The sequence below is a fragment of the Prunus mume genome, linkage group LG7 (genome assembly GCF_029339155.1).
Source record: "Prunus mume cultivar Tortuosa linkage group LG7, ASM2933915v1, whole genome shotgun sequence".
NCBI classification, from domain to species: Eukaryota; Viridiplantae; Streptophyta; class Magnoliopsida; order Rosales; family Rosaceae; genus Prunus; species Prunus mume.
In genome coordinates, this window is record NC_142704.1 from 10838600 (window position 1) to 10865289 (window position 26690).

The 26690-nt window shown below is 36.9% G+C and overlaps 4 protein-coding genes across 10 annotated transcripts; 2 read left to right on the forward strand and 2 right to left on the reverse strand.

Annotated features, from left to right (window-relative positions):
- Window positions 1-1588: 1588 nt before the first annotated feature.
- On the reverse strand, window positions 1589-5766 carry D-CDES (D-cysteine desulfhydrase). The gene is made up of 10 exons (XM_008242161.2): window positions 5415-5766; window positions 5262-5327; window positions 4735-4929; window positions 4559-4669; window positions 4057-4148; window positions 3494-3586; window positions 2891-2948; window positions 2693-2806; window positions 2281-2378; window positions 1589-2064 (listed from the first exon to the last, which is right to left on the reverse strand). The coding sequence occupies exons 1-10, from the start codon at window positions 5679-5681 to the stop codon at window positions 1860-1862; spliced, it is 1299 nt and encodes a 432-aa protein (XP_008240383.2). The 5' UTR covers window positions 5682-5766; the 3' UTR covers window positions 1589-1859.
- A 295-nt stretch (window positions 5767-6061) lies between these two features.
- On the forward strand, window positions 6062-13199 carry LOC103338890 (uncharacterized). Of its 5 annotated transcripts, none has more exons than XM_016795760.2 (8): window positions 6062-6896; window positions 7259-7378; window positions 7486-7529; window positions 8060-10999; window positions 11070-11174; window positions 11301-11475; window positions 11582-11787; window positions 12559-13199. In XM_016795760.2, coding segments are annotated over exons 2-8 (3579 nt in total). In that variant the 5' UTR covers window positions 6062-6896; window positions 7259-7270; the 3' UTR covers window positions 12560-13199. The 5 variants fall into 5 exon arrangements, with proteins under 5 accessions (XP_016651246.2, XP_016651248.2, XP_008240382.2 ...); XM_016795762.2 differs by lacking the exon at window positions 12559-13199 and having other exon boundaries at window positions 6063-6896; window positions 8060-10746; window positions 10870-10999; window positions 11582-12139; XM_008242160.3 differs by lacking the exon at window positions 12559-13199 and having other exon boundaries at window positions 6064-6896; window positions 8060-10776; window positions 10870-10999; window positions 11582-12139.
- Window positions 12319-13567, reverse strand: LOC103338888 (germin-like protein subfamily 1 member 20). The gene is made up of 2 exons (XM_008242158.3): window positions 13308-13567; window positions 12319-13093 (listed from the first exon to the last, which is right to left on the reverse strand). The coding sequence occupies exons 1-2, from the start codon at window positions 13435-13437 to the stop codon at window positions 12540-12542; spliced, it is 684 nt and encodes a 227-aa protein (XP_008240380.2). The 5' UTR covers window positions 13438-13567; the 3' UTR covers window positions 12319-12539.
- A 1491-nt stretch (window positions 13568-15058) lies between these two features.
- On the forward strand, window positions 15059-24034 carry LOC103338887 (putative cyclic nucleotide-gated ion channel 20, chloroplastic). Of its 3 annotated transcripts, none has more exons than XM_008242157.3 (13): window positions 15084-15677; window positions 16181-16706; window positions 17666-17857; window positions 18388-18486; window positions 19115-19252; window positions 19849-20097; window positions 20632-20895; window positions 21546-21691; window positions 22195-22272; window positions 22399-22528; window positions 22770-23016; window positions 23202-23361; window positions 23735-24034. In XM_008242157.3, exons 2-13 carry the CDS (start codon window positions 16197-16199, stop codon window positions 23877-23879), a joined length of 2358 nt encoding a protein of 785 aa, XP_008240379.2. In that variant the 5' UTR covers window positions 15084-15677; window positions 16181-16196; the 3' UTR covers window positions 23880-24034. The 3 variants fall into 3 exon arrangements, with proteins under 3 accessions (XP_088897914.1, XP_008240379.2, XP_016651249.2); XM_016795763.2 differs by lacking the exon at window positions 15084-15677 and adding an exon at window positions 15807-15943; XM_089041788.1 differs by lacking the exon at window positions 23735-24034 and having other exon boundaries at window positions 15059-15677; window positions 23144-23283.
- Window positions 24035-26690: the final 2656 nt, after the last annotated feature.

Sequence of the window (26690 nt, forward strand, 5' to 3'; positions counted from 1 at the left end):
AACACCATGGGACTGTTAACAGTTGCAGTGGCATTCTATTTGTTTGTCTTAAGTTCTTTTATTTTTTAAAATTTATAGATAATCAAAATAATTATTTTATACCTAACAAATTTGTAGTTATTATTGTTTTTGGTTACAACTTTTTAAAAAAAAAACAATTTGGCTGTTAAAATTTGATTGGGTTAGTTGAGTTAAGATTACTTTATCTAAAAATTTGAATAAGATATTTCGACCAAAAAAATTTGAATAAGAGAAAGTTTCTTTCCCATAAAAAAAGACATAGATTAAATATTAAAGAAAAGCTTGGGAGGGAACCGGGCATCGTAGCAGGTGCCATAGATCTCGACGTGACCATGACAGCATTGTTCAAGTATGATAGTTTTCTCAGATAGCAATTGATGGGAGAGACCCCAATGCAGGTGCTGTTGAAGGGTGTGGGTTGCCAACTTGGGTGTACTTGGCCGGTGCTATGAATGCTCTGGTAATTTTACTTTATTTGGTAACGTTTTTTTCATCAGCTGAAGTATTCAGAAAAAAGATATTTACATGTTTGATGTTGCAAATAATTTCATCTTATATATATTCATTGTTTGTTCATTAATGAATCATTATCTGCAAACATTAGCAATGGGAATGTCATTCTTAAGATGTGATAACAGGGCTATCGATTCAATGCCGTGATGGAAATCAAGCTTTCTTAGGATTGGCTCCAACCACACTGCCTCACACACTTGTGCAGCATAAGAGATAGTCACCACAAGGTTCTCGTCAGATTTTCCTTTCTAAGTACAGTCCGGCTTGGTATGGTCATTGCAAATAAAGCTAAGATAATACTTAATTGCAAATATTAAACTAAATAAATAAAAATAATTCATTACTATTTATTAAGTAATTTATAAATTTAATAAATTATTTAAATACTAATTATTCACTAAAGAAATAATAATTAGAACATAATTTCTAATTAAAGTAATTAGAGTAATTAAAAAAGGCTATAAGTGAAAACCATTTTGTGAAGCGGCTATACTTTCAAATATTAGAATACATTTAAAGCGTATAGCCAGGCAGCTATACTTTTTAAATATTCGTATATATCTAGAGAATACAGCCGAGCGGCTATACTCTGAATATTAATATATAAACGTAAAGCCGCTCGGCTATACTGTAACTGTTAAAGTACGTTAACACTTAAAGAGTTAACTTAGCATTGTAAAGTAGATTTTCATTTTAATAAATATAATTGAAAAATTTTATTAAAAAATAATATGTAATTCACTATCACAATTTTACGATCATACCTATTTATGAAAGATTGTGATAGAATTTTAATTTGTCTAAATATAAATCAAATTACAATAGGCAAGAGAAGTAAAAGTTATCTTTGTTGACAAGGTTTAAAAAAGGAAAAACAAAGTCCATAAAATAATTTAAAATAATTAATTACTATTTATTAAGTATTTTATGAAATTAGTAAAATATTTAAATACTAAATATTTACTAAAGAAATAATAATTAAAACATAATTACTAACTAAAGTAATTAAAAAAGGCCATAAGTAAAAACCATTTTGTGAAGTAGAGCCACAGACTTTTAAAATATTCTTATATATTTAAAGAGTATAGCCGCGTGGCTACTTATTTTTCTTACACGAAACACACAACTCAGAACAGAAACAACAATTATACATCCATTTTCACAAACCATACACCATTAAAGCACAACGAAATACAAACCTCCTGTAATTATCTTACTTGATATGAGATCGTTTCTTATGCATCATTCAGTATACACTGATTGAGAATTTTGATCTCATCTCTATTAATAGAGCACTGGACTCTTTTCTTTGATTTATTTCGACACTAGAATATTTTCCCGATACCATCGCTCGGGGGAACAGAATCTTGGACATCCATCCGACGCCAATTTCCCAATGATGGAGCCATCTGCTCTACCTTGTCAAACAACCCAAGTAACCCACCTGTGTGTATGAAGAGGATCTTTCTTCCTTCCCACTTCTTTGTATTCCCAGCCATGTCTTTCAACATTCCATAAGCAGCTTTGCCACTAAAAAAGGAATGACATCATAAATCAGTGATCCCATTATTCGGCAGAAGAGAAAAGCCACAGAGAGAGAGAGAGAGAGAGAGAGAGAGAGAGAGAGAGAGTTGCAGATCATACTTCAGGATTAACTATGAATAATTTAACCATTTATCCTCCTAAAGGGAAGTGATGGCACAAAGATGGAAACATAAACAGAGAGTTGTGGAAATAAAACACAACCTGTAAACTGGATCCAGAACAATCCCAGTGGTCGCAGCAATCTCCGTGACAAACTTAAGCTCCTCAGACGTGTTTATTGCATAGCCCAGACCTCTGGCCTGTCAAACCACAATACATTTACTTCCTTTTTGTGTGCTTACAATATATAATTACTTACAATTGATCAGCATATACATTGTGTGTAAAACTATATGCACATCATCTCATAATGGTAACATATGAATAGTTACAATTTACAACCCATGATTTTCCAATCTAGGATTTCATTTTTCTGTAGAGGATGCACATGTACAACTTGTATAGTGTAGGCAAACTACTGTAAGATCAACCTTAAAAGAACATGTAGTACCAAGCAACATAAATCATGTGTTCGATGCTAACAATATAGTGTCTAATCTGCTTTGACCCTCACATTTTGAATGTTAACAATATCACGTGAATCAACGCCTGCCTCAAGTCCATCAAGTAGGCCTTGAACATACTCGTAGAAGTAATCAGGGTCATCACAGACAGAAAAGGCATGGACCTGCAGAGCAAAAGGAACAAATAATTACATGACATGTCAAGAGCAGCAAATTAATTATCTACAGAAAGGAATCCAATGACATACTTTTGCCTTCAATGAACTCAGCCAAGAGCCCAATGCCAAACCAGCAATTGTACCCCCACTGGAAATCGATTACATGAAAACATTACAGATGGAAGTAATAATAATAATCACGATCACCAAAAACTTATTCTATTATGTTACAGTATTATACTCGTAAACATGTAAGATATAATTCATTTTCCATTTGTAGATTATAGAAAAGTTTGGTTTCGTGAAAAAAATAAAAATAAAATTGCTAATACTCCAAAAGAGAGAGAGAGAGAGAGAGAGAGAGAGAGAGAGAGGTACAGTAACTTTAGCTCTGAATTCTTAATCAATATTCAGACACAGAAATCCAAAAAATAAAATAATAGTGAAGTCCAAAACTTCTCACAACAAAAGGAAAGTGAGAGCAGTCAAATACGAAAACAAGGCTGAGTAGACAAAAAACAAATGGTTTCGATTCAAGGATCCTACTGTCTCGTATCAAAACTGACTAGAAATTGACAATTCCATATCTCAAGATCCATACATAAAGATAAAGGACATGAAATAATTTGTAACATATGGCAGGCATGCAGGAGTTGTTATATCAACTCAAAATAAGATGGCATAGAAAAGCACCTGCCACAAGCAACAACAATATCATCAAACTTTACTTTGTCGGTCCCACTCTGAAGCTGCTCCTCAATCTCTCGAATTGCTTCAATATACCCCCTGAATATAAATTTTTTTTTAACGCAAATGTGATAATATCAACAAAAAAGAAATGGAAGCTGTCATAATCAACTTTGAACGGGAAACTGAAACCTCACAACCCTCACCCCTCCCTTCTCCCTTCTCATTTTGAAGACCCCAACCATTAGGTTTAAACCATATGACATGAGTTACGATGGATTAAATTGAAGAACAGGTACCAGATACCATATTTCCAATACAGATTTGAGCTTTAAAAAGTCAAGAAAACTAGAAAACTTCAGGTTGCAAAATAGGAAATACTTCTCATTTCCACTGTGAAGCAAAGAAATTGCATCAAATTCTAGGGACCCAAAATGAATACTTAAAAAATATATGGCAGATAGAAAGGAGATAGAGGGAAAAATACAGCAGTTAAAGTGTACAGAAACAAATAATTATTAAACAGACAGTTTATGCACATTTCAATAGAAAGGCAAACCCAATCTCACCAGCTTCCTAGGGAGTTTGATCCACCAACAGGAATAACATATGGCCTTCTTCCTTCTTTTAGAAGTCTTTCCTTTAAGAGATTAGTAAGAGCCTGAGACCAAATTGAATATAAGAACCCAAATCACTAGAGATTTAGCAAAGGTAATCTATAAATTCATTAGTATCATAAATGCATGTTCTCGACCAAAACAAAAATGCACGTTGGTAGAACAGTAAGATAGTTGGCTGTATGGTTTTTTTTCCCCTATCTGTTGAGACACTGTCCACTTAAACCACAAATATCACTTGATATGCAGTTTATAAAAAATGCGTCTTAAAATAATTACTTAGCCAGAGATCGGTGTTTCAACTTCAGACTTCAACCAGAGACAGTAACATTGCTAAAAAGATTAAAGGAGGAACATTCAATAAGCTATAAGAAAATGTGTGTTTAATTAAATATTACTTGATAAACATTAAAAATTACATGGTTAATTCAAAGGAAAAACAAAACTAACACACCCCACTGCCGAATTTTGCATACTCTTCTTTTGAAATTAGTTCAACATGAGCTCCAACTAGACGTTCAACAAGGAGATTGCCTGTCAGTCCAGGATCTTGGTCCACGAGAACCTGCAGTGCATCATGAGGCATTAAGCTGGGGAAAAAAGTGCTAAAACTGAGAGATGGAAATTCACCTTAGAGGTACGTAGAATGAGATAACAGTCAAGATTGAGATACTTGGCAGCCACTGCAGTTGCACGACAGTGGTTACTTTGGATGCCCCCTATCGTTATGATACAGTCAGCACCCTTTGCTACGGCATCCGCCATCAAGAATTCCAATTTTCTTACTTTGTTACCACTCAGTTGCATTCCCGAAAGATCATCACGCTAGATATTTGCAAATATTTATGTCAGTGTAAACCAGGAAAGTGAAAACACAAAACCAAAGCAACAATTCAACGACTTAAAGCATATTGAAGGTTTAAAAAAGAGAAATTGCATACGAAATTTTACTACTTTACATTTAAAGGTCTCAACTTTGATTAAGTGGAACTTTCAGAATTGATCAGTCTATAAAGGGACTCAACAAGGAACAGACAGTCGACAATACCAAACATTTGACAAAACCCAAATGGGATTTTTGGGATTTTTCTATATGAAAGCAAATATAAGTGAGGAGAAAGAGAAAACATAAGAGAAAAATGAGAGAAAAGAAATACCTTCAACCAGACTTCAGTATTGGTGGGCAAATTAGGAAGATTCCATTTGTGAATTGGAGTTGGAAGCTGACAAGTGATTAGCTGATCAATACAAACAGAAACCATAATCATGTAGAAAAATTGAAGAAGAGGAAGGTTAGAATTTGATCGTACGTGTCCAAGAGAGAAGATATGAGAAGGGATGGGGTTGATATGGGATGCCCAGGAAGGAGGAGTGTAGGCCTTCTTTGTCAGGAAGTCCAACCCCACGGCCCTCGTATGGGAACCGTTGGTGTTGGCCTCCACTTCCATTGTGCGAGTCTGATGAGACTGAAACAGTCTGAGAATGTCGAGGCGTTTGTGATTGTGTACGTTGTGTTGGGTGATGACGGTGGTGACTTTGTTAATCGGAGGAATGGGGAAGCTGCGATTGCACAACATTTTTCATTTCATTCGTGCTATCTGGTCTCTTTTTCTGACGCAATTTTTGTCGTTTTTGAAGTTTTTTTTTTCTTTTCCTTCTGCGTTCGACCAAAAACATGAGTAAAAGATTTATTTATTTATTTATTTTTTTGGTCGATCATGTGAGTAAAACAGAATGTAAATTTTCTTGCCGCCAAGTGGTCTATTAACCACTGAAACATAGCATCAGTTGTTTTCAAAGGGGCCCATTGATACAAATAAAAACAGCTCACCATGGTATGTGAATTTTCAAGACTCTCTTCAACAACTCAACTCAATCACCAATGTTAAAGCATCAGGTCTTTATATATATTTATGACCCAAAAAGGATGAGGTTTTACATATAATTTTGTGATAAAATACACAAATGTATGTTTTAAATATATAAGAAAAAAAAGATAAAGTTTGCAGTTTAAGTAGTCATAATTATAGACTCCAAATATTGAGGCTGGTGGCTGGCCTCCATCTCCAATTTTGTTTGCCAGGCTATTGGCACTAAAAGTCCGGTTTTTTAAGCATATCATTTGGAAAAGTGTGTACTTTCGACGTGTTAGGCTATAGTGCCTCTAGTATTTTTTTATGTTTTATTAGCTGTTGCTATACACTCTTGTTTTTCTAAACCTCACAGCTAAATTTGGGGAGCTTTTTCTGCGATCTTTTAAAAAAATTAGATAATTTTTCGGTGATTTTGATTTTTGGGTTCTTGTCAAATTTAGTACTAGATTCCTAATCAACGATTCAAGTTAGCCAATTCCATTTTTTGAATTGTCTTTGTAGGGAAATTTTCAGGGTGCTCAAGGAGCAAAAAATAACCATGCAGGCTATTTCCCTTCTTTCTTTTGGTTCCCGGAATTTTGTTGGATAAATTTAGCTGGGTTTTGTTAGTTGGAAATTTAGGTTTCTGTCTAAATTTGATAAGTGGGTTTCTTTTGACTGGTAGATAAAATTTTAGTCTGAGGATTGTGAGCAAGCCATTGTAGTTTCTATTTTATCTGGTTTCTTTCTTTTACGTATCTTTGTATTTGTGCTTTAAATTTCGATCATTTTGTATAAACGGGCACTTGTAGCAGTGGTGAATGTGACCTATGTTTGGTTGTCAGCTTGTATGTTATGAACCAATGCCTTCTACTTGTTTGATGATCAAAGGGAATCAACTTCTGTCCTTGTTTGGACCTTCATCTTCAACAGCTTGAGGTACTTTGCCTTCTTCGTTAATGTTCTTATCCGTAGAGTATGAATATTTGGAAGAGTATGAATTATACTTTCATTTCCGGATTTCCTAATTGAAATTATTTGTCAAAGTTCAATAAGGTTTTCCCTTTACGTGATTATCAACCTTCCTTATATTTGATTCGACTGGATTGATACACTTACTAATGCATTGTTTTTCCTATGGTAGTGTTGTGTTAGTTTTGTGTTAAGAACCAGGATGATCGGCAAAATTTATCCTGTATTTCTGTTGATAGTGTGAAGTGTGTAAATCTTGAATACGTTAAAACCTTTTTGTATCAGACCATCATTAACTGTTTTATATTGTGTGCTAATGATATGGACAGGCACTGTAAAAGATGCATTGTGCCCTTCAAAGAACTAACAGTGATATCCAGAAAAATTCGGACACTCGAAGATATTCCTTATCAAAGAAAGAGCAAAAGAGTTTCAGAACATCTTTAGATGTAATATATATGTCTATTTTGCAAAATAATTTGATATACTTCATTTTTCTGCTATGAATTGAATTTGATTATCTGACTAGTTTTCTCTGGATTACTACCATTTTCAGGATTGTGAAGTGCCTTATTTCACAGGGAGGAACTTTGATCGTAGGTAATAATGTTGTTTCAATTGTCATTGCCTAATTGATTGTTTCTCACAGCTCTATGGTGAAACTAATCCAATAGATTTAGTTCACGTGTTTTCTGTCTTCTGATTAATTGTTAAGTACGTATGTTTATACCACTGTTTCTTCGATGGTTTTGCATATTTCTCAATCATCATATCTCGATTACACTATATAGGCTTGTTGGCTATGCATAATGCATATGTACATCTAATACATAATACATGGGCATATGCATATATGCCCATGTACATGGTCCCTATCTTTTTGCTGTTATTACTGAGATTTTGCATTAGCACTTCCTTCCAGATAGGATTTTGTTTAATCTGCGTAATGAGATTTTGCATGCATGATGAGAGTACTACTGTACTAGTTACCATTAAAGTAGAGTATGGGCCAGTGTTTTGGTATGGCAGGTAGAATCATCTGATCTATTGTTGTTCATTGACAAGCTGAGTTGATTGATGGGAGCGTCAAGGAACTGACTGTCTATTCATCACTTATTTTAACTTCTCAGGTGTCCTATCCTTTCAGTGCTTTTCCGTGAACCTGACGGACATTGGAGAACTGTGGCACTGCCGCCGCTATGTCCTGACAATATAAATCACTTGGTATCTGGTACTCTGGTCAATATGGATACTCTGCATCTGGTTTACCCACCACCAATTAATCCATTCAAGGTTAATCGACAAAAGATGCAGAAAGGGCCTCCTCTTGATTTTACTTATTCTGTCAAGTCATTTACAGGTAGAAGGTTCACTGGCTCAGCTGTGCGCCACCAATCTCGAAATAAGACTTTGGCAAATAAAGCTACTAAATGGAATGAACTTTCCAGGAAATCTTTCCATAATGGCTGCAGTGATTCCTCAAGTACCATCCCAAATGGTTCTAACTCTTTTAATTCCTCAACTATGAGCATTGGTAATAAAAAAATAAACAGCATTGCAAAAAGAAGTTCCAGAAAGAAGAGTAGAAAGAAGGGAAAACAGAGCACGAAGGTGTCTAATGAACCGGAAGTGTTGTCTGAGGAATATGCCAATGGAAGTTCAGCTTCTGAACCCTGTGGTCACAATGATGGGGACGGACAAGTGTCGTCTTCAACTGCACCAGAAATTTCATTGCCAGATAGCGGCCCCAAGAATTCTGAAACACCAAACATGTGCACCTCTTCCAGTGATGAGGTTGGTATTCCTTCTGTTGGCAATTTTGAAAATCAGCTTCTACTTAAAGACTCTGGATTTCCCATCTTTGATGACGTGGAGGGTATTCATACACAGGTGAGCTGTTACAGTGATATGTATACCAAAGGTTACTCTGATATGCATGACTCCTTCGTTTTGGATTCAATTTCAATTGGTTCAAACAGTGGTGATAGTACTAATGCTGGTCATGATGAAAAACACGCTGAGAAGGAAATTTTCAAGATAGATATTTCTAAACCTCCAGGTTTGAGTTCCGGGAAGGGACGTTTTTCTTGTCAAAGATTTTTAAATGATGTTGTAGACAATTATGATCACACTGAGGAAGCAAGGCATGGTATTCAGGGTTGTCGCAGTAATGACATGCAATTGGTTGTGCCTAACAAGAGAAGTAAACAAAACAAAGTAGCACCGCGAACTGCAAATGTCTCTAAATTTGGAAGTAATGGAAATCTGCATATTCGTATAGGAAAGGAAAACAATCATTCTGTCTGGCAAAAGGTCCAGAGGAATGATTCCAGTGACTGCACTGGTGAGTTGAAAAAGGCAAGTTCTGTTTACTCACGGCTTGATCTCCCTTTGAGAGAGGCTCCCTTGCTTAAAAGAACCTCTAATGTTGCTGATGTAAATGCCTTTTCGAAGAGTGAGGATAAAAAGCAGCAAAAAGATAAGGTTCCTAAGAAATTGAAAAGAAAAACCGGGCCATCTTTGAAACAAGAATACAATTTTTATTCCAGAAAGGGTTCACATGCCAGCATTGCTGGCTTAGATGGTTGTGCGAAGGCCAGGATGGATCAGAATGATATATTGGATATCTCTTCTCAGTTGAAGGATAAGAAATCCTTAAGTCTTGTTTCGAGATCTTGTTCTCCGCCTAGCTGTCCAAGGGGTGGATATCAGAGCAGCAAAGTAGAATGCATGACGTCTGAATCAGGTCACAACATGAAACTTTGTCAAAATGAAAAGGATCATCTTGAAAGTGTCTGTGTAGGAAACAAGAATAGCTTGGTGCAAAGAAAATGGGATTCCTTGAGTGAATCAAATCTGCTTCAGTTGCAGTCTCCAGTCTACCTTCCTCATTTACTTTGTAACGCAACAAGTCAAGAAGTACAGAAAGAAGTTTCTCTTGCGGAAAGCAGCAGGCAAAACTCTAGTAGTTCTGGATCTCTTACACACAAGTGGATGCCGATTGGGTCGAAGAATCCTGGGTTGCCAAGCTCTACTAGATCTGGCAGTTCATCTCTTGAACATTCTGATGAGGCTGCTTCTAAGAGATGGGCTCTTAAAGACACTGCTAAAGGGAATGTGGTGTCCAATGCTCAAAATCTAGTTTCTAAAGTTGCAGTAGGGTGCACAGGTCAGAATTCTGAAGATGTAACCTGTTCTCAGAATTCTGAAGATGTAACCTGTTCTTCTGATGCAATTGATGGAAGGCTTTCAAAATCAAGCACAATTGAAGATCTGGCCAATAACAAGCTTGATGTAGCAAACCGCATCAATGATTCTGCAGTATCCAAAGATCTCAATGTATTTGAAGCAGAGTCAAACAGAATACTTGAAGCAGTGAATAATGCTTGTAGGGCACAATTGGCATCCGAAGCTGTTCAAATGGCCACTGGCCGTCCAATTGCTGAATTTGAACGACTTCTTTATTATTCCTCCCCTGTTATCCATCAATCGCCGAATTCTATAAGTTGTTATACTTGCTGCTCAAGGAACCAGGTGGATCAGGTTGGTGGTGTGTCATTTTGCAGACATGAGACACCTCAGATCACTTTAGGATGCCTATGGCAGTGGTATGAGAAATATGGTAGTTATGGGCTGGAAATAAGGGCAGAGGAATTTGGAAATTCAAAGAGGTTGGGTGCTGATCATTTTGCATTTCGTGCTTATTTTGTCCCCTATTTGTCAGGAATTCAGCTTTTCAGGAACGGTAGAAGTACTGATTCTGTAGATATTAACAATAGGCTTCATAGTTCTCAGGAGTTAAGCACATGCAGGATCAGTAAGACACCCAAAAAATTCTCTAGCATTGGTAGTCTTCCAATATTTTCAGTACTTTTTCCTCACCCTGATCACAAGGAACATGCAGTAACCCCACCACTTGTAAATCAATTGTGTATTTCAGAACAATCTTCAGCTGCTGCCAAAGATGTATCTGCTCAATTAGCTGACACAACAGGGTCCAGTGATTTAGAGCTACTATTTGAATATTTTGAATCAGAACAACCTCAGGAGAGACGACCTTTATATGACAAGTAAGTATCCTTTTATGCTTTTTACTTTATGTATTTTCAGATGATCTTATCCTGTTTCCCTCCCTTTCAGGATAAAGGAGCTTGTTAGAGGTGATGGACTGTCACATTCCAAAGTATATGGAGATCCAACTAAACTAGACTCTATAAATCTAAATGATCTGCATCCCAGATCCTGGTTAGTAATCAAACTGGCTTCAGACTCTTTAAAAATGTGAATTAATGTGTTTTGCAGACACTAATACAATTGACACTGAGTGGATTCTAAATAGTAGGTAACTTTCAAGTGTCATCTGGTTTTCAGGTACTCAGTGGCATGGTATCCTATTTACAGGATACCTGATGGCAACTTCCGTGCGGCATTTCTAACTTACCATTCACTTGGTCACTTGGTCCATAGACATGCCAAATTTGAGTCTCGTAATGTGGACTCTTGTATAGTATCTCCAGTTGTAGGTCTTCGAAGTTACAATGCTCAGGTAGTCATGACTAACAGTGCATAGCATAGCTTTGGCATGCAGTTAATGCATACTGTAAGATCTGTGAAGCTTATTAATCAATATATACTATCTGTCACTTGAACAGGATGAATGCTGGTTCCAGCTAAGGCCCTCAACACTGAGGCAGACAACAGTAACACCGGGCTTAAACCCTTGTGCAGTACTAGAAGAGCGTTTGAGGACACTTGAGGAGACAGCATCTCTTATGGCAAGAGCTGTTGTGAACAAAGGAAGTATGACATCTGTAAACAGGCATCCGGACTATGAATTCTTCCTCTCCAGGCAACGCTGGTGACTGCTCAGAATCTTAATTAAATCATTTTAACAACTCATCGAGTAGTTTTTAATTCCACGTCAAGCTTTGCTACATTCAGATAGCATCCAACCTCGGATGAGAGAGAGGAGTGACCAACTTCCCCGCCCTTTTTCTTTGCATCTTTACCTATGCATGGAAGTGGTTCCATATGTATATAGCTTCTCTGTTTCTTTTTGTTTAGTTTGGTTACACAAATGTATATATAATGCTTTTCCTTGTATTTGTTTCGAAAATTGGAATATATAATATATGTAGATAGAGACCGTTGGAAGGCTAAAATCAAGCCAAAGTTGATTCAATTAAATTTTAAGAATAGCTTTCGTTTTACTGCAGGGTGCATGTTTCTTTTAATCCAAGTGATATAGAGTTTTAATAGGACCATCAGCAGATTTGATGGAAGGATTGTTGAACCTTTTAACTAATGAAGGACCCATGAGGAAGTTAACCAGCTTGCTAGCTAGCTACAACTGCATCTTTTGATTTAAGTCAAGTAAGAGGCATCGAGATAGAACGCACATAACACTACTATATCAATATCAATTAATACTCAAAACATGCCACTGAGGGGCTAGGATTACAAGACTGCATAAACAAACTATCTTATTTAATTAATAACATTAGCTAGATTTAGATTATAGTTTGTGTAGAGCTTAGAGAAAATTCATATTGGCCACCTTAAATTCATGCATATTAGTGCCTTGGCCTTTTGTTATGAATAATCTGATTATTAATTGCTGTTGTACCAGAACTGTTTCTGAAGATACTCAACCTCCTTGTCGTCGATCTGGAATGCCTTGGCTAGAACATCAGGGTTGATAGGAGGGTTTGACCCGAACACTGCATTGGCTATGGTGATAGCTCCTGGGTTCTGGCTGCTCAGACCAGCAACGGCTAAAGCGTTGACGTGTCCCACGTTGAGCTGGAAGTGAATGAGACCAACTGGGAACACAAACACATCTCCCTTGTTCAACACCTTGGTGAACAGCCGATTGTTGTCGCCATTGGATGTGACGAAGCCAACATAGAGTGTGCCTTCCAAGACTATGAGAAATTCTGTGCCGCGTGGGTGGGTGTGAGGAGGGTTGAGGCCGTTTGGTGCAAAGTCTATGCGAGCCAGGGATATGCCAAGAGTGTTGAGTCCAGCTATTTGCTCCACATTCGCTGGTGTCACGAATGAACCAACCGGATTTGATGTGTTCCCAGGAATTCTGAGCCCGGAGAAGAAAAAATCATTTGCAGTCACAAGCTTCGGGTCCTTGCAGAATTTCCCATTCACAAACACTGTTTGTATAGACAAAGTTAAACAAACACGAACAAACAAAAGTTAACCAATCTTTAAATTTCACTAAAACCTATATATGCATATATACTATTGAGGGATTGTACATATATATGGATGATGAGCCATGCAAAAACAATATATCTTACTAGTAATTAATTTATACTAATTACAATATGAAAATAATGAAGTGCATGCATATGCATATGTACATACCAGCAGATTCGGTGTTATTAATTGCTACGCAGAAGTCCTGCAGAGGACTGGGGTCTGAGGCAGAGACGAGGAAGGTGGCCAATGCCAATGTGGCAACAATAGATAGCGGGAAATGAACACCTTTCATCATCGTTCTTATTTGTCCCCTCTCCTCTGTATCTCTCTTTAAATCTTAGAATATATATTGTGTAGAAGAAGAGTTGCTTTGGAAATCCTGCGTGGGACACTTGCTATTTATAGATTACAGAAACTCATGAACCGGTCTTGGATTTTCCATGTGGATCGAAGCAGGTATAGACTTTATATTAGATTTTGAAGCAGGTAAAGACTTGGTTCATTACCGTGCGTAGGTGTATATATGTAATATGGATGAGTCTCTCTCTCTCTTTAGATTTTTCATAGAAAATTAATTATTAATGTAGTAATTTTTTGGCATTTTTGCATGCATATAAGATGAAGGAAATCAATTGCATAAAAGAAAAACTAATTATCAATAGCAAATTCTGTGCTATTTGAGTTAATTAGCAGTTGAAATTAGAAGCTACCTGTGATAGAATTTTCAAGAGCCTGATTTGACTCAGTCCCACTCTGTTAGTTTCAATATCTTGCTTGAAAAGAAATAAAAGTGTAGAACATATATGGAGAAATTTTCAAGAGCCCAATTAGAATATATCTAATTAACATTAATGTTGACAATCTGCATTTCGTGTTCCACCTGCACCATAGTACATTAGAAAGTAGGGGCCAAGACTTTCTTTCTTTCTTCTTCTTCTTCTTTTTTTCCTAATTAACATTTAATCTTCTAATTAAGTCAGAGGTAGTCTGGTCTGGTGGTGGGGTGGTAATTAATAATAATATGGATCAAGGACAGAAGGAACAAACTTTGGCCCAAATCAAGATGGGTTTAATAAGTGTCCAATGCAGCCCACCAAGTGTCTCTGCTGGACATCCACCCACCAACGATATGCTTAAATTTGGATTACTGAGTCATAATGAATTCCATTTCAGTTTCAAGTTTGCTTTCTTATCTCAGATTCATGTGGTGGAAAACGCGTCTCAACGCAAAAATCTCACGTTACCCTTTCCGTCAGTTTTTTGAAGTTCCACGAATATTCTGTTCATCTCCCCAAAATTCCGAGCAGTAGCCCCTCCCCTTTGTTACTGTTCATCGCTTATTTACCCTCCAAAACTCAGAAATTTCTCCTAATCAACACAACTAGCAGCAAGAACAACTCGAGATGTTGAAAAATCATACCTGGATCGAAGAAAATGGTGCTCGGAATCGCCCGAACGAGCAATGGAGATTTTGGGTAAAACCGCCAATTTCTTGCTTTTTCGGTGATCCAGACGGCGGTTGGCGGCCGAGATGTGAGGTGGTAGAGGACAACGTCTTGGCTCTTTTGATATCCATGTCGCCGCAGGGTGGCCGAAGGAGGCGATGGCGCCCAAAACGTGCGATGAGCGGTAAAAATGGGAGGAGCTGCTGTTGCGGAATTTTGGGGAGATGAACGATGCGTTAGAATGGAACTTCAAAAACGGAAAGTAACGTGAACGATTTTTGCACGTTACTTTGAGACGTTTTCACCACAATAATGAAAACAGAGCATGTACATAATTAAGCCTAATAATTATGTCATTCATGAATGATTTGCGAATCATTTATTAATAACTGAAAATACCATAGGCTTAACTTAAGTTAACAAATAATCAAGTGTTTGAGTTGGAATTTGATTTCATAGTCTGGCAATTGGCCATTGGCAAGCTTCCTCTGTTTTAGTGCCTTCCGATTCGCTCAGGGTCTGGGGCGCCCGTCGTTCTTCAAAGCCATTAGCTAGCCATGGAGTTTGAGGTCAGTCAGCTCCTACCTGGGTCAAAAACCTACCACAGACACACACCACAGAGCAAAACAAAGAAAAGTAAACAAGGAGGAAGGAGGGGTAGCATACTATTAATAGAGTAATAATTGCATACATTTAATTTGAAAGGTTTGTTTGTCTGCTTGTCTGGCAGCGGTACAATGACCGTGTCCGTCCTCGCCTCCTTTAGAGTTTAGAGTGCCACCTCTCCAACCAAAGGCTACGTTGCCTTTCCAATTTTTTTTTATTTTTATCGAAGCTTCCTCTGTTTTACCAGTCTAGTATCTTATTCTTCCATTCCATCCAACTGGCTTCCTCTCTCTCTCTCTCTCTCTCTACCTTCTTAGTCCTTGTGCTCAGTCAACGCTTTTAGTCTTCGACGACCTCTCTCTTCTCTCGCTCCCCCGTGATGAGAAAGAAAGAATGTGTCTTTTTAAGTTTGTTAATTCGTACGTAAGATCCTCCAGTTTCAGGTTCAACCACTTATTAAACTTTGCTTCTCCTTGGGGTTCAGGTAATTTAACAGCTACCTCTCTCTCTTTTCTTTTCTTCCCGTTACATATATTCAGCTCCAATAATGCATGCTGCTTTTTTTTTTTTTTTTTTTTTTTTTCTTTTGTTTCTAGTAATATTCAGCATGAATGATCCTTTTAAACATGTGTATGTTTTCTCTTAAATTTTTCTATTATATATGCGTGCCTGAGAATGTGCCTAGCTCAAACTCAAAGTTGGAAGTACTGCAAATTTATGCCTTAAAACTAGCAGCAAAAAGGAAAAATAGTAAGTTAATTTGCAAGTGATATAGTCTTATGTTCTTCGCCACACATTTAAGCTTTGTTCCCTGGCATCCCTGCTGCAAGCGTCTTTCATCTTCACTATCTATTTCTTCTTTCTTTCTTTTTTCTTTTTTTTCTTTTTTCTTGGAGTTGATTTAATGAAGTGTCAACCTTATGATCTAAAATTAAACTAGCATCAATGCCCATGTATTGCAATTCATATTATCTTCGCCTTTTTTAGGTCCAATTTGTGAGAAATGGCTGGTTATGAAAGAGAGGAGGTACCCATGCTATCGGGCACTCACCCACAATTATCAGATGAAAATGTGCACTTACAATTTGAGAGATTTACGTCACGAACCAGAAGTGCATCAGTTTCCATTCCTATGGACTCTGTGGACTTGTCATATGAAAGGGAGGCTAGCCTTGTAAGCCATACTGGTCCCTTGAGGAGTCAAACAAAAACTCCATTCCTCCCTATGAGTGGTCCATTATATAGACGCAGGCCTGATAACATTTTACGGCCAACTCAAGCTGTACCAGGGCAAGAAGAAGCAGTCGAACCTGCAGGAGAAAAGTTTCCTTCTACTAATGTGACAAACCAGAATGAATGGACAGATGACAACTATGCTGGAAAAAATGAACACTTACTGAGATCTGGGCAATTAGGGATGTGCAATGATCCTTACTGCACAACTTGCCCAACATACAATCTCAAGGCTGCTCAACCACAACACTCAAGGGCTTCCGGTATATTTGATCCCCAGGTGTTTTTCTTTCTTTACTCAGAGGGCTTTTTATTTTCTATTTTTACATTGTTGCTGCCTTTTATGATATGCTCTGCATGATGACCACTTAAAATAACTGCTCTACCAAAAATATTTATAGTTTTGCGTCTAATCCCGTCAAATAATTAGGAGCTCGGCTGTCTCAGGCTTCTCATTTAGTTAGATGCCACTAAATCCCATCAACTTTACTTATTCTTTGGTATGTTACTGTAAAATTTTGAGGAAGTAATGGTAGCAACAAATTAGAATTTTGCATTTCTTCCCCTTTGCTTCATGGTAAAAGCGTATTAGTAGATTGGACTACTTGATAAATTGACGAAGGGCAAGTGAACATGGTGAATCAATAGTGGCCGAGAGAATGGATACAATGTCTGTACCCCTAGTGGTTTCCCTCTCTTGGTGAATGGTTCGTTCAGATTCCTACAGAGCTGGGATGATATTGTTTATAGACAAATGACAGTGATCCTAGAGGAGTATTTGTGTATGATTGCAGCGTTATGTTAACGGTGGCGGCATAAGTTGTTAAACCCATGGGGAAAAATCATCCCTGAAGGCTAACAAGGAAAGAGTGTCCACCAAAGGTATCTAGGCATTGTGGGACAATGCTAAGGGTCCCTATCGGCTCCAGGATTCGAAATACTTTTCTCTTGATACAAACTCAACTCATCCCTGTATGCAAAAGCAATATTTTCCCTCAAGCTGCATTATATATCCCTTTCATTTAAAATTAAAATCACTAAAAGTGATTTTCTAGAGAAGCACGTGGGAGGTGCTTCTTCCCAGAAGTGATTCTGCCTATCCAGAATCACTCCCAAACGAGCCATATTGCTTGAGATTTAACCACAAAATTTACATGTTCGATTTTATTTTCTGGAATGATGGTATACAAGCACTCCAAGAATCTTATGCACATTTCTTTTATTGTCAACTGTTTGCAGTTCCATAATGCTCTCTATGGGGATGCCAAAGGCTGGGCGAGGAGATTTTTCTCTTTTCTGCGTCCATATATTCCTGGAGTTATGAACCCTCATGCTAAAGTGGTGCAACAGTGGAACAAGTTTTTTGTCATTTCATGCTTAGTAGCAATTTTTGTAGATCCATTGTTTTTCTTCTTGCTGTATGTTCAAAAGGTATTGTTTGTTTCTGCCCTGTCATTTCATGAATTCTAAATTCAATTTATTCACTGTTTTCTTGGCGGCATTTTGGGATTATTTTTCATATCCTACTAAGTTCAGCATGTATGTGCCATATGACTTCTTTGATGTTAAGGAATTGGCGATATGTTTTAATTCTGAAGGGTTTCTATCAGTTTTTGAAAGTGTCTTCCTTTTATCTTTATCCTGTACAAGATGAAGGAAAGGATTTCCCTGAAAGGAACATAAGCTTAACATGTAATTGTTAGACAACCGCTATACTCTAACAACTTAAGCTGTTAGGTCAACAATGTATGTGAAGCCAACACCCCACCACAGGCCCAGCATCTTCCTACCCATGGAGAGGAAAAAACAGTAACTGAGAAACAAGTGTTTTTGGTCTCTAAATTTTACAAATTTTCTTTATCTATTTGTAATGGTGCCTTTCTGAGGTGAAGACAGTAACTGAGAAACAAGTTTTTTTGGTTCATTTCTTTTCAACTTGATTTCCCTGTATTTGGATGCAGGATAATAAATGCATAGTTCTTGATTGGCCCATGACGACAACACTTGTGGTTTTGAGAAGCATGACTGATTTTATATACTTGATGCACATACTCCTTCAGGTAAAGATTTCCTTTCCTCTCATCCATTTGAAACTCATTTTGGTTCACTATCCTTGGTCTTCTTCTTTAGTTCTGTGAATAATTTTCATATACGATGCATTTCCTTACCATCCTTTGATGATGTCTTAAAGCTCCTTTTTTATTATTTTATTCTAAGATGAAGAACAGCTTTTGATGCATCACTGACTGGGTTTCCATTGAATTAGTTCAGTTGTCCAGTAATAACTCTGTGCTCAGTAGATCAGGGATAATCTGGGCACTAGTCATAGGGTAGTCTCACTGGCTGTTTGGAACCATAACCAAGATCTCCCACCAATGTCCTTAACGAAAGAAGTACACAAATGCCGTGAGAATAAATTCTGTTTCAAAAACTAGATTATTGATTTGTTACGTTCTTCAGATTTCTTAATGTACTTTTCATTATTTCTATAATTGAAATTCGTCCTATATTGAATGTCATAAAAGTACCATGTTTTATTTAATTTGATGGCATGCTATTTGACAGAGAATATAAATACAAGAAACTAAATGTTATGTGACGAGATAACTTGATCAGTTTAGAGTCTTGACAGATAAATTAATTATTTGTTCTCTCTCTCTCTCTCTCTCTCTCTCTCTCTCTCTGCAGTTTAGATTGGCTTATGTGGCTCCCGAGTCTAGAGTGGTTGGTGCTGGCGAGTTGGTTGACCATCCAAAGAAAATTGCTCGGAATTACCTTCAAGGATATTTTCTAATTGACTTCTTTGTTGTATTACCGCTTCCTCAGGTAAACATCTCTCTCTCTCTCTCTCTCTCTCTCTCTCTCTCTCTCTCTCTCTCTCTCATCTATAAGATCAGTACATTTATGGTTTTCCTTGGCTTTATTGATTATCTTCTTCCATTTTGTATTATTAACTACTTCAATCAACTTGTTCATGTTATAATTTTACATCATAGGTAGAATATCAATAAGTGTGTCTCTAATTTTAGACACCTTATAAAAATTAGTGTTTAGCACGGAATTTCCAACAGCCAAATAAGATATTTTGCAAAAGAAGATAGAAAAAATGTTGTTAAGAGATGCATTTTGCAATTCTGATATGCTAACAAGTGCTTGAAAAGCTATTGCTTTTTGCCATGGAAGAATACTGCTTTTCAGTGGTTATGCTGTATAATCAGATGACTTCATCCGCTTTAGCAATATAACAAATAAACAAATTAGCAGAGCATACACGAAGGCACAATTGACGCTCTCCCTCTGCCCTAAATTACTTGTATCTGTCAATTTCTCTATTTATGCTCTCATGACATTGTAACTTGTTCTATCTGATGTTAGCACTTCTTTTTTCCCTTCTGATTAGTTTATCTTTAAATTGTTTGCAGATCATAATTTTGTTAGTTCTACGAAAAAACTTGGGATTATCTGGTGCAAACTATGCAAAAAATTTGTTACGTGCTGCAGTTCTTCTTCAGTACATTCCCAGGTTGTGTAGGTGTCTACCCCTGCTTGCTGGTCAGTCTCCAAGTGGCTTCATATTTGAGTCCGCATGGGCAAACTTCATAATAAATCTTCTCACATTTGTGTTGTCTGGCCATGTTGTTGGGTCGTGCTGGTACCTCTTCGGGTTACAGGTGGGTGGGGCGATTTTATTCTTAAACATACTTCTCGAAGTTTCTTATGATAGACATTTTTATGCTCCTTGTGTCTAAAAGTTCCCTAAAACTTTACACTTACATCTTGTATGTCCACACAAGATTTTTTTCTTAAACTAATATACAATCTCTTCTCACCTTTTGTTGAACAAGGAATGCAGGCATAGTGAAATATCTGCTATATTGTTCCCCCATGCATTATTATGCCCAAGAAAATGGAAAAAATTCCATCATTCTCTATTTGCTTAAAGTTGTAATTATGATTCAATTTTAACATGATAGTTCATTTCTAAAATGAAATCATAACCATATTTAATATAGAATTATCAGTCTGATCTTGGAATTTGCTATGTTTGTAGTGGTAGTTCAAGTATGACAGGATTTAGGATGTGTCTTTTCATGGTATTTTGGTTCTGTCTTGGTTTGATTCGGAAACAAATGAAAATTTATTGGATATGGGAGTGAAAGGATGCTTTTCAACCATTCACTTACTTCCCCTCTTTCTTGTCCCAGAGGGTTAATCAATGTTTTCGAGATGTCTGTCATGACTCTGGAATTCGTGGGTGCATGAGCTTCGTAGATTGTGGGCATGGAAATGAGATTGCAGGTTCTAAAGTGGAAGATCCAGTACGTGATAGCTGGAAAAACTATACGAATGCTAATGCTTGTTTAGATAAAGATGGTTTTGATTACGGAATCTACAGCCCAGCTGTCAATCTTACAACAGAAAATAGTGTAATCACGAGATATGTATACGCCCTGTTTTGGGGATTCCAGGTATTGCTTTTACTTATACCTTCTTTGGGCAGTATCATCTCAAATAACGATATTATTTCTTATTGTATACTCATTTAAGTTAGCGATTGATTATCATTGCCCCCCTAAAAGCTTAACGTGTAGGATGTTCAATACTCGTTTAAGTTGACCGTCCATCAGAAGTTGGTGTTAGACTGCCAATGTACCTGAAGCAAGGCTTTAAATCATGTAATGAATAGCAGATTGCTGTGACCAAAAGGTTAACATGTGCAAGCAATTATCAAACTGAATATTGATGAAGCTTGAAATTTCCGAACTTTAAGTCAAAATTGAAAAACGAACCCGAATAAAACCCTTCTCTGTATTGTCCCACCTAGATGAAAGCCAAATTCAGTTAGTTTTGAGTCTTTTTATTCTGGAATGAAATCTCAAATTGACGGCATCAGTGTCTTCTAGTTCTTCTTTCCCTTTGAGAAGTTATTGTTTGACTAAATGATATTTTCAAGAAAAAAAACTTACATTCCATTATTTCCTGGCCTAAGAGTTGTTTGGTATTGTCTCATTACGAAAATGATTTTAAGTGAATGTAATTGTCTAGTCAATTCTGTAATGCATATAATAATATGATCATAATCTTTTACTGACAAAAAAACCCTTGTGACATTATGAAGCAAATCAGTACTCTGGCTGGAAATCAAACTCCAAGTTATTTTCTTTGGGAAGTCCTTTTTACAATGGCTATTATTGGCCTAGGTCTCTTGCTTTTTGCTCTTCTCATTGGAAATATGCAGAACTTTCTGCAGGCTCTTGGTCGGAGGTACAACTTTTATCCTAGGATTTATTCTTCTCAGATATTCCTACTTTCAAAGTCACTTGGTTGGAACGTATTATATTGTACGTATAGAACATAGGCTAGTGGAACTATGATTATAATTTAATCACCTTTCAACATGGTATAGTCTATATACATAAAAACTGTAAATTATTGGTTTTTCTTTGTTTTCTTATAAATTCTTCCTGGGTTCAGAATTTTCCGATGGGATGATATGTTAGAGTAATACTCTCTCCTGTTTTTTTTTTCTGAAATTCAAAGTTGAAAGTTTTGTGTACTAATTGAATTATTGAATACCGTGAGCGTTCACTTGTCAACTGCAACCATGATGTATTTCATTCTTGTGAATAAGTCTCAAAGAAATAGAGTAATAGAAATTGCCAGTTAGTTTTCTTTCTGAAATATGATGTAAAAGACAGACAGTTTCTTCTTTCCTAGTTAAATTCTGCTTTGCTTTGAGAAAAGGAAATCTCTGTTTCTCTTTACAGAAGGTTAGAAATGTCTCTGAGACGTCGTGACGTTGAGCAGTGGATGAGACATAGACGCTTGCCAGAGGAACTTAGAAGGTATGGTGTTATTATCCATTGTGTGAGAAATAAATTAACGCCCTATAAAATAAATTATCCACTCTTAATCGAATATCCTGTGATGTTAATATTGATTATTAACGCCTCATGAATGGAGTTCTGTAGGCGAGTACGACAAGCTGAAAGGTACAATTGGGCCGCAACCAGAGGGGTAAATGAAGAAATCCTTTTGGAAAACTTGCCTGAAGACCTTCAGACAGATATAAGACGCCATCTCTTCAAGTTTATTAAGAAAGTGAGCATCTTAGTATCTCGGAACAATAATATATCTAGATTTTTGGGAACTATGTTAATAGATCCAGAAACTTATAATGATTCAAAATGTCGGTTTTGCTGTTTTCTTTTTCAAGTTGCACTCTGAAGTGAAGCCTTTTTGGCCTGAATGATGGTTTTGTCTTTCTACTACAATGATTATTCGATATAAGGTTCACAGTTATCAACTTGGCATTAACTCATAATGTCCAATTACTCTCTAGGTACGAATTTTTTCCCTGATGGATGAACCCATCTTGGATTCCATTTGTGGAAGACTAAGACAAAAGATATACATCAAAGGAAGCAAAGTTTTGTACCATGGTGGTCTAATTGAGAAAATGGTTTTTATTGTGCGGGGAAAAATGGAGAGCATTGGAGAAGATGGGATTACAGTTTCCTTATCTGAAGGGGATGTTTGTGGTGAGGAACTTCTCACATGGTGCCTTGAGCATTCTTCAGTGAACAGAGGTATTAATGTGATTGCTAACAGCCTGTTTATAATCAAGGTCCAGTGACAGTGCCTGTTGACTCAGTCAGGCTACGTGTTTTCAAAAAATAATAAGTCCCATTTCCCTTCTGAAAAAAATCTTACTAGGTCTCAGTGCATGATGTCAAAAGACAACATCAATTTATCAATGTGGTTTCTGTTGCAGACGGTAAGATCAGGATTCCTGGACAGCGATTGCTTAGCAACAGGATGGTGAGATGCTTAACAAACGTGGAAGCATTTTCACTCCGAGCTGCAGACATTGAAGAAGTCACCAGTCTTTTCTCCAGATTTTTGCGAAAACCACGTGTTCAAGGAGCCATAAGGTATGCATGATTGAAGATGGTATTTAATAGCACTGCTACGTGACTTTCTTATATTTACCGTTTATTGCAGCAGGTATAGCTTTCTGTTTTTCCTGTTTGGTCAAGTAAAATCCTCGCTTGGTTAGATAACCAAGAGTTTGCCAGTTTCAACTTTTTTGCATGTGCCACATGGTAATGTATTATCTCTAGGCTAGCTTTGCCGTATTTTGGAGTATGAGGATTTGCTATTGCTAGGCTAGTTGAGAAAAGATTGGGTTATATTTGGAGTGCAGATTTATTATTAAAATTGGTGGAAGGTAGGAAACTATGAATTTCGTTTATGCATTAATATTGGAGGAGATAACATAATTGTTGGTTTTATTGTATATGTTAGATATGAATCACCTTACTGGAGAGGGCTTGCAGCAAGATTCATTCAAGTAACCTGGAGATACAGGAGAAAACGCCAAAGTCGAGCAGACACCTCACAATCCCAATCCCAATCCCAATCCAATCATATTCATAACCATGCATTATAATTATATAAGTTAGTTAAGTCAGTCACCATAATTTTGTTTGTGTAGAGATGAAGGAAGTCCATGTATGTATAATGTATGTATATGTAATATGTGTAGTGTGGTGTAGGATCAATCAATACAGCTTTCAGCTCATTCAATCAAATTCCATTTATTAAGTGAAGGATATTCAGTTTCTTGAATTGAAACACCACCAAATAGCAAATAGCAAATACCAATCATACAGATGCAGGCAAAGTCAATAATGTCCCTGATGATACTTTTGTAATCTAAATCTAGTAGCGTACTATCTATCTTACACTGTTCCTTCTTAGATTGGTTTTGAGGTTATGTTGTCGTGTATGAATATATTTGCCATTTGGTTGTCTGGGGCCCGAAGCGAAGCATGTTGCAGCTCAGGAGGAGGACGGTGATGTTTTGGATTTGCTGCCACGCACGTAGCCACGGTCGAATAGAGTAGTTGTCGTCTTTTCTTTTGAGGTGCTTGGGCTCCTCCTCGTTTTGGGCTCTAGTAGCTCTATTTCTTCCATTTTGGGCCCTTTCCAGAATGAATGAATTGAAGGCAGGGAGGGAATTTGTAGGTTCACCTGGTCAGGTCAGGTCTGATAAATTAAGTGTCATTGCATTGGATCTAATAGATTACCTGAACAGTGCCAGTGACTACTGTTGATATATGAATATATTTGCTGCATGTGTATAGTGTATAGACTGTAGAGAAGAGAAGAGAGAGTAGTTAGCTTAGCTTAGCAATGGGCTATGGCCATCTGCCAAAATAAATGTAGAAACAATTACGTCGTCGACAGCAGTGGTAAAGGTCACAACTTACGGCTTTAAATTCAATAAAGCAACAAGTCATATTCATATTGTCTTGTCTGGACCAAATAATACAATACTACATTAAAAACACACGGTCTCTACGACCTGCCTGCCTAATTCTCAGCCTTGGCAATGGCATGCATGCATTCTAGTTAGGTTTACACGGACACGAACGGGTTTAAAGTTCACCAAGTTTCAGATTTTGTAATAAATCGTCTCATCATATTGATTCTTTTATTTGCAAAGTTAAAGTTGGTCGACTTTGTTTCTACAATTTCGAATTTCTTTATATATATTATTTCAATTTTCAATATATATGTTTCCTTAGTTGCGTAAGTATGGTGTTAGCATTTAATAATGAATTAGCTAGATGGTCCATCCATTGCCATGATGTTGCACAAGGACGTGCGACTTATTGTGCATTAATGCCTGGTTGTCTTTACAAGCAAGGAAAATGGGTGATGATGAGATGATGAGATTAGTCTAAGTCAGTGATTAGTGTTGTGGAAACCGCCATTGCACTTTGAATTTGTCCCTCGGTGGGGTGGTTCTAGTCTTCTTCTACACAAGACAAGCCAGAGCCACTCAGCCATTCTTCTTCGTCCAACTCGATCTAATGTGTATATTGAATAATCTCCTTAAATAGCTCTTGAAAAAACTGATGCAGCTACACTAACCTTCCCTACCACTAACCTTCCACAATTTAATAGCAATGACTTGCTGCAACAGATCCTTTATTACTTGTAATAAAATCTTCATTAACCATACTCGCTTTGGTTGGTCCATGCCATTCCAAGTGGCCTGTTTGTTAAAACGACGTGATCATAATCACCACAAACAATCACACTTTCCTTTAAGAAACTAAACGATTAGTTAGTTGGATATATATATATATCTTAGTTATATCTGTGTTTAAAACACTGGACGGAATTAATAACAAAGTTGAGCTTATTATATAGTTAGTTAGTGCTAGTAGGCCTAACTCAATCTGGATTAGTTAGTCCATCGACAGTTTTTCGTGTGTGTGAGTGTGGGTGTGTCTCAAACATAAGTAGCTAGCTAGGGTTTCATTGACTTCTGTAGTTTCTATATACAGATGAATATATAGTGATCAAGGAGCTTTTGTTTTCCAAAAATAATAATTTAGAATGGTGTATGACAGTTATATATATATATACATAAATATAAATAGCTTTGGATTGGAATTATATATATAAATAAATATTTTAGTTGTACGTAGCCTTCGCTCCAGAAGATTTGGGAACTATTTGGTAGAGAGTAGGAAGACACAGGCAGAACTTAGCTACTGTATTAATTGGTATCGATCGCGAGAAGGAAGACAAGACACTCATCATCAATCTGCTAGCTGCTTAGTATATGTATTGTACACGCAGAGACAGAGTCAGTATGTAATAAAGTTGGAGATATAATTGCAATACACAGATTAATGATTCGAGGGTACAGGCACAAATGATCGATATATACTTTATAATATATAGGTGGAGTGGACACAATAATAATTATTTTTTGGTTGAAAGGCTCAAAGCTAGCTAGCTGCTGGGCTGCACTTCAAATCCAATGCATGCTTTGCTACATTGTTACGCGTACCGCAATTATCTCGGTATATGTACTCGTACCGCAATCAGCCATTCAATTTTTTATTCTTTAATTCCTTTGCTCCTTGTTCTTTTTTAACCTTCTCCATTTTAAGAAGCAGTTGGCCGCTTATTCTTCAATCTCTCGATCACATCGTCTATCCCCAACTCTCTGACACAGAGAGAGAGAGAGAGAGAGAGAGAGAGAGAGAGAGAGAGAGAGAGAGAGAGAGAGTTTTGATTGATTTTCAAATTCGTGGCTTCGATCTCTAATTATTTACAATCCTCTCATTGAAGCCTGTGAAAATCTGGAACACATGACTATTTATGTCAAGAATCAGTAAATAAAATGTACGTAACGGCAATATTTGACACTGAACCTGATCAATATCATAGGCAAATT

Excerpts from the sequence above, each read along its gene's own strand:
- D-CDES (XM_008242161.2), bottom strand. The coding sequence starts at position 5,681 with ATGTTGTGCAATCGCAGCTTCCCCATTCCTCCGATTAACAAAGTCACC. Across the intron at positions 3,587-4,056 it reads TCAAACTCCCTAGGAAGCTG|GGGGTATATTGAAGCAATTC; the intron begins GTGAGATTGGGT and ends ATTTATATTCAG. Across the intron at positions 2,807-2,890 it reads TGAGTTCATTGAAGGCAAAA|GTCCATGCCTTTTCTGTCTG; the intron begins GTATGTCATTGG and ends TTTGCTCTGCAG.
- LOC103338890 (XM_008242159.3), top strand. The coding sequence starts at position 7,271 with ATGCATTGTGCCCTTCAAAGAACTAACAGTGATATCCAGAAAAATTCG. Across the intron at positions 7,379-7,485 it reads GTTTCAGAACATCTTTAGAT|GATTGTGAAGTGCCTTATTT; the intron begins GTAATATATATG and ends TACCATTTTCAG. Across the intron at positions 11,175-11,300 it reads GATCTGCATCCCAGATCCTG|GTACTCAGTGGCATGGTATC; the intron begins GTTAGTAATCAA and ends TCTGGTTTTCAG.
- LOC103338888 (XM_008242158.3), bottom strand. The coding sequence starts at position 13,437 with ATGATGAAAGGTGTTCATTTCCCGCTATCTATTGTTGCCACATTGGCA. Across the intron at positions 13,094-13,307 it reads TAATAACACCGAATCTGCTG|TGTTTGTGAATGGGAAATTC; the intron begins GTATGTACATAT and ends CTATACAAACAG.
- LOC103338887 (XM_008242157.3), top strand. The coding sequence starts at position 16,197 with ATGGCTGGTTATGAAAGAGAGGAGGTACCCATGCTATCGGGCACTCAC. Across the intron at positions 16,707-17,665 it reads CCGGTATATTTGATCCCCAG|TTCCATAATGCTCTCTATGG; the intron begins GTGTTTTTCTTT and ends AACTGTTTGCAG. Across the intron at positions 20,896-21,545 it reads CCCTGTTTTGGGGATTCCAG|CAAATCAGTACTCTGGCTGG; the intron begins GTATTGCTTTTA and ends GACATTATGAAG.